Consider the following 19,688-nt stretch of genomic DNA (forward strand, 5'->3'; position numbering starts at 1 on the left):
CTTCTACATGTGGTTATATTATTAATTATTGCAATTACATTAATTAATTATACATTCGTTAGTTATCAATTATTGTTAATTTGTTATTATATTGTGTTGGATTCAACTGCTGATCGCTCTCTATATAATGTATTTCAGTATACTTCAATTATAAAAATTCAAGCAGAAATATTCTGATAAGCCGGCGTATATTGAGAAATGCTTACTTAAACTTATTTTTTGCCGGGATGGTATGTCATTCTTTGTGCTACTGCAATTTTACAATAGATTTTGATAAAAAATATACGAGCTGTCGAAAATTCACAAAAAAATGCTTAAAAAGATGCTGGTTTTGTTGTTAGTGGCATTCCTGGTAACAAAGTTATACCCTTCACATGACTCGTGAGTTGTCATCGCTTTGCTTTCCTTTGAAAAACTTCAGAGCTGCTATACCAACACGCGAATATATCAGTTATATTGCCTTTGTGACATTTACGAGTTTGTTTTTTTTTTTTTTTTTAATTAACTCGATGTATCACTAGCGGGTATTGTTATTGTTTTATTGCATTTTAAACGTTTCGTGTAATTTAACGATAAAATCTACTAGGTAGACTTTTATTTCTAATAATGAACGGTCAATTATGAAATTGATTTGTACAATTCTTAGTACCTACGTTTTCAGGCAAACGAATAGTTTTTTTTTTCTGAACTGACGCCTACAGTTAAAATTATAAATAAATAAAATCATCTAAAAATATATTCATATTTGATAGTACATAAAGCTTTTTTAAATATAAAATATAATACTAACGTAATTGTAGGTATACCAGGCCAACAAAATTTGGCTTATTTCACGATTTTTTAATATATTCTGACACAGCACCAAAAATCTAAATTCATCGGCACCTAGAAGTAGGGATATTACGTTTCTGGGGTCGCTAATCATGATTCTGAACTCCAAAATACTTTATCGTATCAAATTTTGTAATAAACTTAAAAAAATGTCTAAAAATTCGATACATGGCCGATATTTTACGCATTATATCAATCTGGAACTACATTTACACGCAAAAAAGAATTATAGAATTGTCTACGGAATCTAAAAATGAATCCCAAATGATTATTAGGTGGCGTAGAAGTTGGGTTAAAAAATTCCCGCTTTACTACCCATTCCTATGCCACTGACCTACAAAAATTTGTAAATTTTACAGTAAATTATGCACGTGTGTAAATGTTGACACTACACCAAATTTGAATCAATTTGTTATAAGCATACTAAAGACTTCATAAATAATATGATATTAAAAACCGACCATATCCATACAGTGAAAACGGTGAGATTTAGACCATTGCTTTATAAGGCAATTCTGAATTATTTATTGAGTACTGTTTGTGGTTAAAATTTGATTCACTCGAACTGAAACGCCCCGTATAGGGTGTTATCTAAATCTATATCATAACTAGAGTCCTCTGACAGTCAACAAATGCCATAGTTTTGTAACGGTTGGAGAAAATTTTTTTTATCGCACATATTCTTATAAAAGTAATTTTTTACACTGAAGATTATATAAAATGCGGCTATTTTTGATACTATTGTCAATAAATATTTTTTTTATAAAAATATTAAAAAGCTCAGGATTAACATTAGCGCATTCGCCATAATATAGAATTGCATGGACATTCTCGTATAGTTGCACTCACAAAGTTACCAACCGATAAATATGGCGAATTTAACGACGTAACTTATCTGTGAAACAATTGGTATTTTCAAAATACTCGATAAATCCGCCATATTTGTTGAAACATATCTGTTTGTTGGCCACTGGATTTTAACTAACGAGAGTGTTTGTATTAACATATGTTAGGTAAAGATATCCTAACATTTCAATTCTCCTACTATTAAACAATTTTATTAGATTACTACTACTGAAAGATTATTATTAATCCTGAATGGGTTATGACTATTTTGTTTGATAATATAAATGTATTTTTTAAATTGTGTTTTATTTAAGGGAAAAATAAAAAATATCTACATATAGATAACTGTAACAATATGTTACTCCTACATTTTTTGTTTTTATTATATTTGATGTAAATATAGGTACAAATAAAATTGTACATTTACACTAACTTGTTTTGGCTCAACTAGGCAGGTTAATCACGTGATCACCGTGTTACAGTTTATACGTAGAGCACTCTGCTTGCATTTTAGCAGACATGTTTAGATTCATTTATAGCGTAGTAATACATCTTTAATTATAAAGTTATTATAAATAAAAACTGAGGCAAGTACATAATATGACTTTGTGTAAATTGTAAATCTTTATGTAATTGGAGGATTTTAGCCATTTTACATATTGCTTTATTTACAACATACTTTGTTTTCAGTTTCATGTTCTCAAAGAAAGTGGTCGTTATCCTCGACATGGTTGAAACTGTCTTCACATGAATCAATAACCTCGGTAAGGTTTTTTCCCAAGGATATAAATGAAAAATGTTATTGCTACTAGCTTAATTATTTTAAATTAGATACCTATTTAATACAAGACAATGTCCTCATTTATGTCAGACAAGTATATATTGTTTACTTAATTATTTCTTGTAGTTAAAGAGACCTAAGATTAATTCAAGCCCCATATAGTTTTCGCGAGTATGAAAGCGAATTTAGAAACAAATTTTTAGATTTAAACATCGAAGGGTAAAGACTAAAAAAAGTATGTAAAATTACGTAGGTACTAAGAGCAGTGTTTTGTCACTTAAATAAGTACCTAGGCAATTTGATACTTTACAGAAATTGCATAATATACAGAGTATTTCCTTACTAGTTAATACTATTTTTCCTTCATTTAGGACTTCACCACCTTGGAAAAACATAAATACGTATGAAGCATATTCTTTGTAGAAATCTTACAACGCAATAATGTATAGATTTTAATTTCTTCTTCAAAATACTATGTATTTTCTTTGTTTCTTAGCAAAATTATACTTTTGGTGTAGTAAATATGCATATACGAGGTTTGATCAAAAAGTAACACAAATTTTCAAATTGTGCGTGTTGTCTATCCTTGTCTATCGCGTTGATTTTTTTATGTATTGGTAGCACTGTTAGTGACGTACCTGTCAAATTTTAGGCAGCTACCACGCTTAGTTTGTGTTTAGAGAGCGAATGAGTAAGACTTACCTCAGTCTCTTTGGCGATTCTTTGTGTAACGAAATGTCGGGTCAGGGTTTGTCTGGCTAGTTCGTGTCAAAAACGGAATTGGTACAAATGTGTTCAGGAAGGCCAAGAAGATATTGCCAGTTAACAAATGCTCTATTTACTCAGTTTAAAATTCAATATGGCGACCAAAAGAAAAAAAGAAAGTTGATGATGATTTCTCGCAACCGAAACGTCGCAATGAAAATCTACCTACAGTGAAATTCCTCGAGCTGTGAAAAAGTGTTTTCAGACTTTCAAAATTCTTCTAAATAACAAAGTTAAGACGATTTTCGAGAACGCCACGTTTCCTTTTTTTCAAAATAATTCAAAAATCTGAAGAACTAAGACCGGTCTGCAGCGCCATTAAGTTAGCGACAGAACTGTCTAAAACTCCCGTATTTAACCATTTTTCTATCTCTTATAGTTTCCAAGATACCAATACATGCATCACCAAAATGGTCCACACTGTATATTTTCTTAAATTATTCAAAGAATTTGATAATCTGTAGTTCTAAATGGACCATCTATTAAAAAGTTTTCCTAAATATCCAGGAAAAAATTAAAATCTGGCAACACTGTGCCATTCCCCAATGTCATTGAAAACTTATCGCGAAGAGATTATACCTAGTCTGGCGTCAAAATAACCAATGACCTAGTGTGTAATTCTACATAAAATTTTTATGAGAGTATTTACTGAGTTTTTAACATTTGTTTTGTGTTTGTGATTGAGGCGGTATCTTAGACCCAAAAAAGGCGATCGCGAATCCCGCGCCCCGACTAACGCGCTTCGAGGATAATGTTATTATCGCGCTTGCACGCTTACACGCTTACATCGCAACTATAATCCCCAACAAGTTTCAAACTACACACCCTTAGTTGTACTGGTCACTTTTACTGGACAGCTCTATATCAATATAGAATCGCCCGTGACAGACGGTTAAACTATTATCATTCTTCAACCGGCTGTTGATCGATCACTGAAAGTACTATCTAGTTGGCTGCTGGTACAGTTTTTGAAAAGTGCAAGGGGAAATCAAGTGAGTGATTAGTGATATTCGTTTGTTTCTGTTTCGTTAACTTGTGTTGGCCTAAAAATAACGCCACGCTTCCGAATATCGTCGTTCTAAAGGCGTTTTGTTGAACGGGATGATTATTTTTATTTGTTGATTACAGAATTTTCAAAAAATAGATAATCTTTAATAAAAATGCATATTCCATTTATTTTAACTATTATAATTTTTGTGTTAAATTATTTTCCTACAAAGAAACTCCAATTTATTTACATATTTTGAAACAATTTCAATTTTTATGCTTAAATAATGAACTAGAATTTGGTTCCTTTGAATTCTAATGGCCTTCGTTTTGAAAAGTCAAAAAATCTTACTTATTTTCATCATAATTGAAGTAGTGCACAATGTAGGAAAATAGAGAATACAACAGTCATTGTTTGTTCAAGCTGACGAGTGTATTTTATGTATTATTAAAAAAAATAATTAAAACACCCATTAATACTACGTTTAGTTAACATCTCGACTGGATACCGAATATCCGATAAATGAAAACATCAACTTGAATGTACAATGTATTGATTTAAAATCAATAGCCATTAAAATGCTTTTTAAAAACTAGAACCCGTGACTATTTCAACGATAATAATGGTTTATTTACATGTTACAACATTTTATATTTGTATTCTATGTACATTGGTTAAATGACTGGAGATTCTTAATTATTATGTTTGTTATTAGCTAATTTATAATTTATTTTTTGATAATATATTTTACCTTTATTCCTTGTTTATTTTTATATTAGTCACTACTAAAAATGCAAAAGGGCATTGAACTTATCACATCCAAGTGATCACAGAATTGCGTGGCTTTACAACCGCTGCCCTAACATATCTAGATGAAAAAACCGATTGTTACATATAATAATTTCATTAAATTTGCATATTTATCCACAAAATTTATTTGAATTCAATTTATTTATAAAATGTTAAGATTTTTCTTTGAGTAATTTTCTACACCTAAGGTTTGGTACAGATTTTTCACATATTTACAAAAAAAGTAAAAATGCGAAAAAAATAATGTGTTAAGATTTTTCTGGAATAAATTTATTAATAAAAGAAACTTTGAAACTACTAAATCATACTGAAATTAAAAATATGTCAATGTTTTTATGAAATTTCCTAGTCAAAATAAAAAAAATTCTTTATCAATAATTATGAATTATATTTTTGATATCTAAAGTTTAGAGGTCTGATTACTGTCATGCTTGTAAAAGGTCAACTTCCATTCTACTGACATATATCAAGTTAGGCTATACGGTAAATCGTGTTTAATAAATTATTAATCTATTTTTTTGTATATAGTCCTCGCGTACACCACCGAATTCGAATGCCTATGTGTTTACGGGAAAACCTGAATTATTGGTAAAGAGATTTATTATTTATCGAGATCGATTGCCTTAGTTTATGACCTCAATAGCTAGACGAATATTTAATTTTAAGTACTGAAAATGTATTATTGTGTAGGAAAAACCAAAGAAAACGCTGCTGATATGAATACATATCACTAATAAGGATATGCTTTGTTTAAAACATGTAATTTTTTAGATTATTTTCATGTATTGGCTTCAAATTTTGTAGTAATCTCATTATTACTGATTTAATAATTATTATTCTTCGAAATACAGTGTGTTTCGCATAAGAAACGACACAGAGCAGAGACATATAGGGTATTCCAAAATATGGTAATTTAACGCACCTTTATACAAAGCTTTACCCCTGAGACATTCTTCGGCCATTTCATTTAACTTTTGCTCAAGAACTTGAAAATTAAGATTCCAACGCACGTTTATAATTTTGCCGCTGTTGGTGAATGGCCTCGCAGAAGATAATAATATACTTCAAAAATTGTTTTGTACAGACGAATCTTGTTTTACAAAGAACGGAGTTGTAAATTTTCATAATTTGCATGTGTGGAGTGATGAGAATCCTAAAGAAACACGACAATAATGACATTACCTGATAGCCACAGCAATCAACATCTTATTTTCATCGCCTACTGAGCTGAAAGTTTTAAATCAGTGATATTACTATGCAAACCGAAACATACGGACCTGCAAATAATGCCATTTTTCTCAAGAATGGCTTTCTATAAGCGATTTTCTCAAGAGGCAATATTTTTTTTAAATAAAACGACCTTTTCAGTGCTGCTGTTTGTTTTAAAAAAATACGACCACTGTAAAAAGTTTTGGCCGCTAAAAGGGATAGGTAACCGGAGAAAACTATCACTCAGTATATCGATCTGACTAAGGCTTTAAGAAATAATACGCCATAATAGTTAGTCCAAATAACTGTGCAAAATTTTAACGCGATCGGACAACTTTGAAGGCTTGTAACTCAAAAATCAATTTTTTTTTTATTTAACTTTTTTTTCGTATATCGTATTTATTTATCGCCGTGAATATGCAGACAAACGTTATCGATGAAATTTGCGGACACCCTGTATTAGTTACGTTTTCCTCAAGCACGTTAGGTGCCGATAAAGAAAAATTTTTATCAATTTTTAAATATAAATTTTATTCAACTTTTTTGTTTTTTTTTGTACAGCTGTTAACATTTTGTTACATATTAGCAATTTTTTATGTTTATACATTTATATACATTTAGAATTACTTGAAGGAATTTACAGATTTTTCAAAATGCCTCAATACACTTCCCAATTTCAAAAATGACATTTTTCTCTAGTTATCATTTTTTCTAGTTGTCATTTGTTTAGAAGACATTTGTTAATATTTTTAGTAGAAAACAACATCTTCAAAAGTAAATCTGAATATACAAAAGAAAAGATTTTTAAATTTGGAAGAGAAAATTCATTTTTGGCAAGTTGTTGTGTCATACCCTGTATAAAATTCAGATATGCATTTCGACTGCTATTTTTTAATTTTTAATAACATACCAATAACGTGACTATAAATTCTTGTAAACCATTTTCTAGCAATTTGCGGTGAATATAAATAATACTTATTAAACAAATGAATATGCAGAGATCTTATAATTATGTTGTTGTAACTTTAGGCACACTAAAGGAAATTAGAAACTAAATTATGCATATATTATGTGATAATTGCAAACAAATGATGATGGGATTATAGCATGATTCCTTCCCTATCCAAAAAAAAATCACTTGTAAATAATAAGATTGATGTCTATATGACACTGTAGTTTTATTAATTTAATAAGAAGTTCTAAGTTAATTTTTTTTGGACATGTGTCTACTTCGAAGAATAAAACATTGTGTCAGAAAGGTCAGCCAGGGGCTGGTTGCAAAAAATTGTTTTTTTTTTGTCTCTTTTACTGAGATAAATTTAATCCAACAGACTGTACTAGAATATAACCATTTTACATCCCTATACATATACAGCTGTTGAAAATTTATTCTTTTGGGCGTATTTTTTCTTAAGCGCACTGTATAAATATTTATATCAAGAAATAGGCCATTAAAAGAACTCCAATTTGATATATAGATCGATAGTTTTTGTTGTCATACAGTGTGTTTAAAATTAGATACATGTGATAGAAGAGATCGAAATTTATTTAAAAAGCTATACGAAAATAGAAACAAATTTTTATTGCAACATTTCGTCTTCATATAAACCTGTTAATATTTTTAAATCATTTTGCTCATTATAAGTAACTTCTCAAAAATCCTAGAAATAATTTTACACAATCGACTTTATTTTCATATTGAAAAATCAATATCTCCGTACCAACATGGATTTATGAGTGGTCGTTCAATTACCTCAAATCTGGTTGAGAAAATCCAATTTATTGCTGAAGCTTTGGATGAAGGAAGTCAGGTTGATGTAGGTATCCCGATTTTTTCAAAGCTTTCGATCGGCTTGATCATAATTTATTAACATTGAAATTGGAGTCGTATGGTGTATCCCCTACTCTATTATCTCTATTTAAATCCTATTTTAGTAATAGGTACCAATTTGTGCAATATCGTGGCTTTCAATCTTCAGGAGTTCCGCAAGGGTCAATCCTGGGGCCACTGTTTGTTATTTTTATTAATGACTTAACTGAATGTCTTACAGTCAACGCAAAATTAATCTAGATTTTGATTATAAAACTGGTGAATGTTTATGAAATAGAGTTACGCAATTTACTGACCTTGGTATTACATTTGATATTAGTTTGACAAGCACATTAGTTTAGTAACCAAATCTATCTGCTTATAAGAATTTAAGCTTTATGCGTAATTGTAAGGACTTTCACAACGTAAAGGTTCTAAATATATATTGTATGCAGCATTTGTGCGTTGAATATGCTTCAGTTGTTTGGAGTCCCATTTATAATATTTATAATATTTATAATATTTATAATATTCAATTAGAGAAAGTACAACAATTTTTAAAGATTACTCATTTTATTAGTTATGGATTTTCTTCTCCTCGTGGTACACCTCAAGAATTATTGCTTTCTTGTTTTAATTTTAATAGTCTCTGTCGTAGGCGAATTAATTTTCAATATTCCTTTTTAAAATTATAAATAACACCTTATATGCAAACTTGTTAGTGTCAAGGATTTTACATCATGTTCCTAGACTTAATTCTAGATTTCACTCTGCTTTACAATTGCCCACACCTCGTACCAATTTACTAATAGCATATTCCCTATATCAAATGCTTTCCAATTACTAAAAGTATGAAGATCGACTTGATATATTTTTTCATTCTAGGAATGACATAAAAAAATTGTTTGTCTAGCAAATATAATCCTTATCTTATTATGTTAGTTAGATTATTTGTTTTATTTGTCTGTTATTATTTATGCTTAAGTTCTTTTGTCTGGATTTTATATTTTGCATGATTGCTATATTTTGTGTGATACTTATATTTTTATTAAGACCTAAGTTCTTCTGTCTGGATTTTATATTTTATATTTTCATTGTCTCTATTTTGTGTAGTACTTATATTTTAATATTTAATGTTGTTTGTCTTTTTCTTTTTAGATTTAGTTAAGGTTTTCTGTTTTACCTTATCCTGTAATTGGCACTTCGTCCCGTTAGATATTATAATTTCTAAATAAATAAATGAATACATAAATAAATTATTTATTTTTGAATCCAATGATATATGTGTACTAAATTACTGTTTAGTGACGTTTTAGACTAGACGCTTGTAAAAATACGATTAAAAAAATAAAAAGCTAACATCTTTGAAAGAAAATAACATTGGCGATTCCCAGTTCGAAACGTTACTAAACAGCAATATGTTAAACTTGGAACAAGCAAGTGCCTAGTGCAATGGCGTGAAAATATTAGTATGTTTCTATTAAAAAAACAATTAAACTTATGATGGTTGCTTAAAAAGGAAACTTTGCAGTAAAAATCTAATGCCACATTTCAATAAAAGAGTAAGAAAGCCCAGAAAATCATGAAATCGATTTTTTTTAATTTGAAACATCCTGTATAGCAATAAAAGCTATCGGACTTGAAAAGTTACAGGAGATACAGGCTAGTAGTAAATAAATTTGATATGTAAATTATTACATCAATTTCCTTTCCATCACATTTTTCGAAGACCAATTTCTATGAGCTAGCCTTACCAATATTGAACTGTCTGACCTTTATTTCAAGCTAAAACATTTTAAAACGTGCCGTCGGAAACAACTGACTGTATCTCGAGTTCATTTTTCAAGGCACTCTTCCTTATTGCAATTATTTCATTAGTGATAATGTTCTAGGTCTAGGAACTACAGTGCATATGTTTACCAGACTTGCGATATAAGCGGCACGTGTGAGCAGGGAATGGTTACTTAATTTGAGTTAGTATGGTGTTATCAAGATGCCGGTTCTAAGAAGACGGGCCCAGAGCAACGGCAGGGCCATTAATGGACTTTTTATTCACTCCAGCCCTCCCAGAGGTAGGTAAAAAAGCTAAATTTGTAACGAAATCAAACGTACAAAGTGAAGAACACTAGGCGTCGTCAGTAAATTTTATAGGGGGGACGAAGATAATATTCCTTATTTCTTTTTATAAAAGAAAACAAAACACCGGATTCGGATTCAGCGTCCCCAAAAACGTATAGAGTATTGGTTTACTTTGTTGGCAATTGATTCTTTACATTTGATCTTGAACTGGCCTTAACACATACCGGTTCAGGTCAAAGGGACATCGGATTCGGATTCAGCAACCCCAAAAACGAATAATGGTCTTGTCTTTTTGACGTCACACCTTTTTGTGGGATTGTGTAATTATTCAAAATAAAAACTAAAATTGATGTGTGATACTAAAAACGTAGTATGCAATTGTAAGGAAAAATAATGTATTTTTTTGCTTGTAAACTATTAAGTATACGAAAAAATGAGAATAGTGAAAAAACTTTCTAAATGAAATGTCGTATTAAAAGGTATTTTTCTTGTTGGAATAAGCTAACTTAGAAAAAGTTCTGAGAGAAATAGAACCAAGCGGTGCTAATTTCTTAAATTCAAAGACATAAACTAGAATAGAAAAGACTGTCAAAAGATGTCATTCAACTAGTTGATAACGTGTACCAAAATAGAAATTTCTAAGTGTTTGCGAAAAAAAAATAAAAGCAAATTTTTCGGCCATTTTGAGATTCGAATATTTTTTCAGGGGGAGGGGCGTCAAATCGAAAAAACGTATTGGAAATACCCCTCTAAAATTACTTTGTAAACACCTCCTTAAAATGTTTGCACATTATTATAAAACACCCTGTATATATATATATATATATATGTATATTTGTTAGTGTTTTTTGACAAAAAACTGCCAATAACTCAATGAAAATGCATTTTTTCAAAAAAAGTTTTAAATAAAAGTTGTTCAAAATAAAATTTCCTACAAAATTGCATACATGAAAAATTTCAATTTTCCCAATAGTTTTCCTTATATCTTTTAAATGAAGTACAGATTATGTGAAAATTAATGTTTTGGAGCCAAAATAATGGTCAATTCATTTTTAAAAAACAAAAGTGAATTAGAGAAAAGGAAATTGTAATATAGTGAAACTGAAAATTTAAATTAGATGACAATAGGAAAGGAATTATATCAATATATATTTTTTTATTTATTAATAATTAAAAACAACCTTTTTTTTATTAGTTTTAACAATTTTTTAATGACTTCAATATATGGTTTCTTATGTAAAACTGCGTCATTGCCGTCACAAAAAAATGCCAAAGAAAACAGCAAAAATAAATAAAATTGCTCATAAATATTCAAATCCCGGAAAACTGTATAAGATTTTCCAAGAATTTTCCGCAATTTTTTTTTCTCTAATTCACGTTATTTAAAAAAAATAATTTTCACATAATCTGTATTTCATTTAAAAATTATACGGGAAAACAATTGGGGCGCAATCTACATACCAAAACATAGAGTTGAATTTTTTTTCATAAATTAATATAAATAAATAAATAAATTAGATTAATGTGAATCTGTTTTTACCTGACCAATATTTTCTCCTTTTACTAAATTTCTTTAAAATATCATACTCTATTAAATATTATTTATTGTTCGACTTCTTGATAAGATTTTTTAGAAATAATGTCTAAAGTTTGAATTAGCTTGGTGCTTTTACAATAAAGTAAAAATTAAAAATTTGTAGACATAAAAATACACTTCACATTGGGTGAAGAATTATGAAAAAAATTCTATCATCATATTCTACAATTAATTACAAAATTTAACACAGAAACGAAATATAAATTAAACAAAAAAATTTAACGATGCTTTAATTGCAACTGAATAGCTAAATGTCCGTCGAGTTTAAACTTTGATTTTCCACGGATCACGCTATTTTGTTGGAAAAAATATACGACCGATGTATACCTTGGGCTTTTACATGCACATTGAACATGAACCCGTTACTAAAATTGAAACACACAAATTCGCTTCATGTAACCCTGAAAACGTTTCTCGCGTTATCAATAAGCCGTTCCTCATGTGAGAATTGCAGATATATGGAAATTACTGCACTTTTGAATACGAAATAAGCAACGTGCTGCTTGGTACTAAAGAATAGGACAAAAATAAACGTCTTTTTGATATAATATTCAAACAGAAAACCAGTGTATGTTTATGAATCTTGCCTTTTGGCTGGCATTTTAATAAGCAATTTTTTACAAGTTCCCTACCTTAGAAGAAGAGTGTAAAGTCGGGATTATTAGAGAATCGCGTGACCAAAGACTTGCTAATATACCACGTAAGAGAATGCGATTGAAAAGAAGGGTCTTAGGGTGTATTAACTGCCTCCGTGTTTACCGTTCTACCCTTTGTAGTGACATTAATTGTTGTTTTACACTTACGTGTTTACTTGTTCTAATTACGGTCGGTCCTTCGACAGTAAGTCCATTCGTCAACGGTGAAGTAAATTAGTACTTAAATTTATTAGATATCGATATCTAGTGCTCTTATATTTTGTTTGTTACAAGAAATAGGTAAAGACATTTATATGTAAGTGTTTTTAATTTTTAAATTACAATAAAGATGCCATACTCTCTGCTTTTTCAAATTATGGCGAATGCGCCAATATTAATCAAACAAATTAAAATAAGGTTCGTTTATTAAGAGTCAGTTTCATAATAAACTAAAATGACCTTTAAATTTATTTTAGTTTTAACAAACTTTATTTTAAAGCCAACAGGGTGGATACTACCACTAGACGTGTTACGATTATTGGTAAAAAATCTATTAACAAATACGGCCAATAGAAATTGATTTAAAGTACTTTTCTCACACAAATTACACTAATTCTTGCTGTCACATAACGTTTGACATAATTTTTCATTTGTCTATTTTCATAGGACATAGCCTGCCTCGTTATGGAAACAATAATCTTGATGAATACTGGGATATTTGGAATTAATAAAAAAATTAAACATTGCAAAATATAACAAGTACTTTTTTGGTACAGTTTTACAATTTAATTTTGGCTTGGACTATGCCAATGTTATTTAGAGAACTAAAAATAAAGGAGGATGTTCTAGCACAACTTCACTATTCTAGCAATAACTTGAAAACGAAAAAGATATCGACCTCCGGTTTGTGTATTTGTTTTCCTTAATAAATAATCTATTATCAAGCTATGAAAAAAACCCAGATCGTTTCATTTATTTTTTTTTGTAGTAAACGGAGACAATTAGAAATCATTGCGCAGGAAAATAATATTTTTATTCCCATACCATAAAAATAAATTTTATTAATAGTTCTTTAAAATGAGTCGTCGTTAGCATGTCTAGTTTCCTATATACAGTCGCTCCGTATCGTTAACGGATCACCCTGTATATTATTTGTATTTTTCAGTCATCCCTATCTTTTAATTTTTTTATCAATACTTCCAACATTAAATTTAATAAAGTATGATTATTAAAAAAACATGCAGTACATAATTTGCACCGAATTGAAAATGTTTTTATTTATGATTTTAGAAGAAACTTTTTTTTTAGTGTAAATAAACGTAATCTAGATATACAAGGGGATTTTTATTTAGGAGTAAATGACACTATTCAAATATGTACCTAATATAAAAAATCAATTAATTTTTTTAGATTCTAACAGCGTTAATTAATAATACTGTAGAAAATAAGCAAATATGTAGTAACAACTTTATTCTGATAATTAATATTTGTTCTAATAATAATATTGATGAAGTTAAAAAATATCTAACGGGCTCAAGTTAAAAATAAAAGTACCATGGGAAAAATTAAAAACAAATAAAAACTGATATTTTTTTAATTTTGTTAATATGTCTTTATTCTGATAAAGAATTTGAAATTTTAACCAGAATAAATGAAAGCTATTAGAATTTGTTAAATAAATAACCATATTTTTTAATAAATGTAGGTATTAGTGCCATTTTCTTCTAAATTAAAAATTTACAAGTATATTTAGGTTGCACTTATTTAGTACCTATACAGACAATTTTTTCTATAAATCATCGTATACAATAACTTTCGCACTTGATCTACTTTTAAACAATCGTTATACAGGGTATTTCAGTCATGATGTCATTAATTTTAAGAGGAGATAGGGAAAATGAGTAGCATACGAATATGCGATTAAAAAAATTTTAAAATCATTATCTATCTATACATCGAGGGTGAATCTTGACTTACCGTAGTGTTCGGTCACTAACCTAACTTTAATACCTATTCTTAACGTTTTCACTGTTTCATAACTGAACATAAGTTTTTAATATTACATATGTTCCAGTAGGTAATTATACAGTTTGTAGTACATATATCGTATTGTGTAACTTATTACTTCTCAGAGTTGTATGGTACCTACTTATTTAAAAAGACAAATACAGCTAAAAACACACTGATTCGTCTATAAAGTTGAGATCTGTTGCACTTTGATTTTGAAACCAATTGCAAAACTAGACGAGACGACGACTAGGATATCAGCTGTTTCGCTACAACATCCAACTGCTGTGTACTCCGCCTGATTGCGCGACGCGTTCCCTATTACGAAGTGGAGCGCCGAGTTAACGGGAGTTACGGGGTAATTTGCTTATTTTTTAAAATGTCGAGAAATTTTTTTTTCAATTTTGTCTTTATTAGGCCTTCCGAATACGTGGTTAAAATTAATGACATTATGACTGAAACATCCTGTATACAGGATAAACCAAATTTGATAATCACTACAGGCGTTTCAGGAACTATACGAGATACTGAAAAGGTTAGATGGACAAAGAAATACAGGTTTTAATGCTTAGCAACTCTGTACTAATAAAAATGTACTCTTTCTTTTAATTTTAGTAAAAATATAAAAAGTTGCTCTTTTTGAAATGATTTTGATGTAGTCCCACTAAAAAAAATCTTGAACCATTTTGTTGCAAGTTTTCGTGTCTTCTTCTTTTTTTAACCAAGATTTTTGAGAAAATAACTTAATTTTTTCGTATGGAATTCATACGAATAATATTGGATTTTATTTACAAATAAATAATTATTATTTTCTGATAATTAAAGTTTTTCTAGATTGACATACACACTATTTTAGGTATTTCAATGATGAATAATTAATGTTCATTTATGAAAATAAGATAGAAAATGTGAAGTTATATTTTTATAATACTTATTATTAAGTTGATAAAATTCGATAAACACGGGTTAAAGACCACCATTACCTCTCGAGTTAACTCATTCCATAGTATTTTGTGATGGCATTTTTGTTATTAAAAGAAGAATAAATACTACGATGTCACATTCTGATGTTAACATGAAACTATTTAAATGCTATGAACTCAAGCTACTCGCTTGATAAATGTTCATTATTTGTTTAATTCCCAAATAACTTTATATCTACATTATGTCCTTAATTATATGATAAATTTGTTTTATATACAGTGCGATTATTAAGTGTCATCGCTACATAAATTTTTTATATCAAGAAAAAAGTTCGGACATTCTTTATTTCACTTGGTTCAATATACTGGGTGATTCAGTCATAATGTCATTTAATTTTAAGTACGGTTAAAAAACACTCGCACATCCCTCCATAGCACTTTATTAATAAAATTTGCATCCGCTGCACTTTGATTTTCGAACCAACTGGAAAATTCAAGACGACTGAGGAAATCAGCTGTTTCGCTTCAATGTTCGAGCGCTAGTCAGTCATTTATTTTACTATTGACAACTCTCACTCCCGTGTCACCAAACTTGGTTTAAACATTGATATATTTATAAGATTTAAAAAAATGCTATAATAATTGTAACTCTTTCCTGTATTTACTCGATTAATAATAATCTATTAACGAAACTTTTTTTTCTCAGTGTAGATAAATAGAAACGTTAAGAGTTTGTAATCAAATCATAAGCATTGTCTTCACAAAGAACGCGTTGCGCTTTTAATTATCCACCCTTTGTGCCCTCTTTTGTAACCTTCCGCCCTTGCAGTGGCGTTACAAAAGGGCGGACCGCCCCTAATTGATTACTATCGAATTATTCCAGTGCTCCAATTAAGTTCGGCACACGTGAAGCAGCTGATACACAGCGGGGATATAGACAAATTAGAACAGGCCGTGCTAGAAGGCCAAGGCAAAAAACTCGTAGGAGAGTACTCGGCAGACTACAAGACAAGGACTTTTTTGAAATCGATACCGGCGTTAATGGTAGGTATTATAGTTAATTATCTTTAATGTTGCCCGTGTGGATTGGTATTTCCTTGCACACGACAGGTGCGTTGCTTTGGTTGTAATGCTAGACAAAAAAAATTGATGTAGTTGTCAATAACATTATTGTTAGGCATATACTTACCCTAAAATTAAGGGAACAAAAATATTTCATAATTTTTTTTAGTGATTTTTAAAAGACTATCTCAGGGAAACATGGTCGAGTCGAGATAAAAAAAAAACTGTTTTGAAGCTTGAAGTCTTTAGTTTCAAGATCTTTTAACAAAAAATTTTTTGAACTGATTATCCAGGAATCAAAAATACCTCGAGAAAAAAGTTTTCTAAAAAACCATACTTCCTCAGCTTTAGCATTTATCTGCCCTTGTTCTAGGGTTAGGCTCTATGGGGACGGATTCGCTAGCAGAAGTCTATCACCACAGACTCTAGCCCGAGAACAACAAAGGCAGGTCAAAGATTAACATTTTGTTGTAATTCGATTTTTTAGTGCTGTGGAATTTTTTTTAGTATATTTAGGTCTTTTAACCTGTTTTCTAAATTTTGAGCAGTTGTACCAATATATTGATTATTGCAATTATTGCACAGAACCAAATAAACACCATGTGCATTTTTTTAAGTCTTAAGAGTTTTGCTTGCCCAAATTTCATATACCTACATGAACTTCTGTCAATAATATTGTCAAAGAATCTTCATTTGTAAAATGATGTTTGGGCACCTATTAAAAAATTGTTCTTTCACATTCTTTTCTTCAAAATATTGTATTAGTTTTTGACACTTAAGATAAATTTATAATTATTTTATTAATGTTTCTAATAATTTAGACCTTTCAACCTTCTACTAGTAAAGGTTACAAGTTGAAAGAAAGTTTTTACTTATTTTTGATTAAAATTTATTGGAATACTATATCACAGAATCATTACGTGATAATGTTAAGTTCTATTGAAAATTCACACATTTTTTTCATCAGCAATAAATGAATTTCTTTTTACAAAAAACAGTTGTTCTTCGCAATTCGGAAAAATAGATACTAATTCTGTTAGTTTTGTTTTTTCTTATGGATCCCTGAATATTTTTACATATTACATTTACATTATGTATGAGACGAAGATTTGATCGCTTTAACAACTGATAATGTCAAAGACATGTTTATGGCATATTCGTTTGATCATTTCATTGAAACAGATTATGTAAAAATGTACAGGTGTTCCAATAGAAAAACTTAAGTTGGGGTGTATACAGGGTACTTCAGGATTAAGTCGACAAACTTTAAGGAGATATTCCTCATAAAAAAAAATAAGAAAAAATCAAGTATAAATTTTTTTCCAGAGACGCTTCATTTTCGAAATATAAGGGCTTAAAGATTTTTTTTAAAATTTGAATTATTTAAATAACTTCTAAATGAAGAAGGCTATTTAAGTCAAATTTGGTATGACACATCTTCTTATAAGATACCATTTTTCTATAGAAGTAGAAGTCCCGCAAGCAACCAGTGGCGAGTTATGGGGACTCAGACTCATTAAATTATAAAAAAATTGTTACCACCCTACTGAAAATAAAAAATGATACTGTTTTTAGATAGAACAGTTTGTTATTGACAAAAAGTGTACATTCACTTTTTTCCTAACCCTTATAGTTTCATGGCAGAATTGATTTTTCGGAAGTTTGCTTCTGGATTCTGTCGATAAACTTTAGGAAGACGTTCCTCATAAAACCTAAAAAAATATAGTACCTATTAAAATTGGTCTTGGTCTCGAGTATGTGTGAGTCAAATAATCTTTTTTGTCTCCCCTTCTCTTGGGTTTAACCAATAGTATTAAAATTATTTAGGAGATGCTTCGTTTTTGAGATATAGGGTGTTTTTTTTAGAAAAAAAAATGATGATGAAAACAATAGAAATATTTAAGTACCTAACATCTAATGTGACTATGTCGTAAAGCGACACTTGCAATACTCCTAAAATTCTTTCAGGTAGAGTCACTTCATTTTCTTGTGTTTTAAATAAAATAAGATGGCAAACAATACATGAAAATTTATTTGTAAATTGAAACAACGAAAAAATGACCAATTAATATTATACCTAGACAAAGCGAAAAGTGAATCAAAAATGAAATGATTTAAAAAATATTTTGTTCAAAATGAGCGCCTCCAGACTGTAGACAAACACGACATCTTCTAATTATGGAGGTAGTGGCCGATCGACACTGAATTGGAGTTAATTCTCGACACGCTTGGACCATTCGCTGTCTTAGATCTTCTAGAGTATTAACTGGCACCTCGTAGACTTTTTGTTTAACAGCACCCCAAACGAAATAATCCATCGGTGTCAAGTCCGGTGAACGTGCGGGCCACGCTGAAGGTCCTCCACGACCAATCCATCTCCTAGGATAATTAATGTTTAACCACTCCCTAGGACCTCTACCGAAATGGGCAGGACAACCATCGAAACCAACTGTTCATTCGAGTATTAAGCCGAACATCTAACAGATCTTGAAAACCATTTTCAAGGAACTCGGTAAACATGTCAGCATTTAACCGATGCGGAAGGAAGTAGGGACCAACTATAGTGTTGTCCAACACACCCAACCATACGTTACATTGGAATTCATGCTGAAAACTATGTTCCCTTACCGCCCGTGGATTCTCGTAGGACCAAATATGGTTGTTCCTTTGGTTTAAAATTCCCCTTCGAGTAAATGTTGCCTCATCTGTCCACATTACTTTTTGCGTAAACTAATCATCATTCTCTGCTTGGTTTAACATCCAGTCACAAAACACGCGCCTTCATCGTATGTCCTGAGGCAATAAATGTTGCACACACTGGATATGGTACGCATGGAGTCCATCAGCCCGAAGAGTCCTACAAATGGAACTTGACGAAATACCTAGCTCATAGCTAGATCTTCTGACACTCGTGAATGGATTTTCATCGAAATGGTTTAAAATAGTATTCGATCTTACTTCATCCTGAAGTGGGGCAAAATGTCCATCAGCATGAGTTGGAATACCGAAAGACCCAGTTTGTCTGAGACAACTGAATGTCGTTGAAAATGTTTTCTTTGCTGGTAGTCTGTGATGAGGAAATCTTACTACATATTCACGGCGAGCTGCCGTGGCATTTCCATCACAAAAACCATATACAAAGACCATATCAGCATATTCATTGTTCGAAAATATGGACGGCATTATTAAACTTATTTCTATTATTAGTTTGAACGCTTTATCTAATGGATAATTTATGCAACAATTCGCAAAATAACATTTAAAACGTCAAATTAACATTACTTGACAGCAGCCTACTCGAAAATTTTTGTTGAGGTTCATTTTAAAGTTTATCGACAGAATCCA

The 19,688-nt window shown here is 30.1% G+C and overlaps 1 protein-coding gene across 1 annotated transcript in view; it reads left to right on the forward strand.

The window, feature by feature from the left end:
* The first annotated feature begins 7,963 nt into the window (after positions 1-7,963).
* Positions 7,964-19,688, forward strand: part of LOC108904228 — a 53,479-nt gene continuing 41,754 nt past the window's right edge. Inside the window, exons 1-3 of the mRNA XM_023455352.1 lie at positions 7,964-8,047; positions 10,019-10,112; positions 16,165-16,325. Coding sequence (XP_023311120.1) covers positions 7,964-8,047; positions 10,019-10,112; positions 16,165-16,325 — 339 coding nt within the window. The remainder of the gene's footprint in view (positions 8,048-10,018; positions 10,113-16,164; positions 16,326-19,688) is intronic.

Source organism: Anoplophora glabripennis, unplaced genomic scaffold (assembly GCF_000390285.2).
Source record: "Anoplophora glabripennis isolate ALB-LARVAE unplaced genomic scaffold, Agla_2.0 scaffold46, whole genome shotgun sequence".
Classification (NCBI taxonomy): domain Eukaryota; kingdom Metazoa; phylum Arthropoda; class Insecta; order Coleoptera; family Cerambycidae; genus Anoplophora; species Anoplophora glabripennis.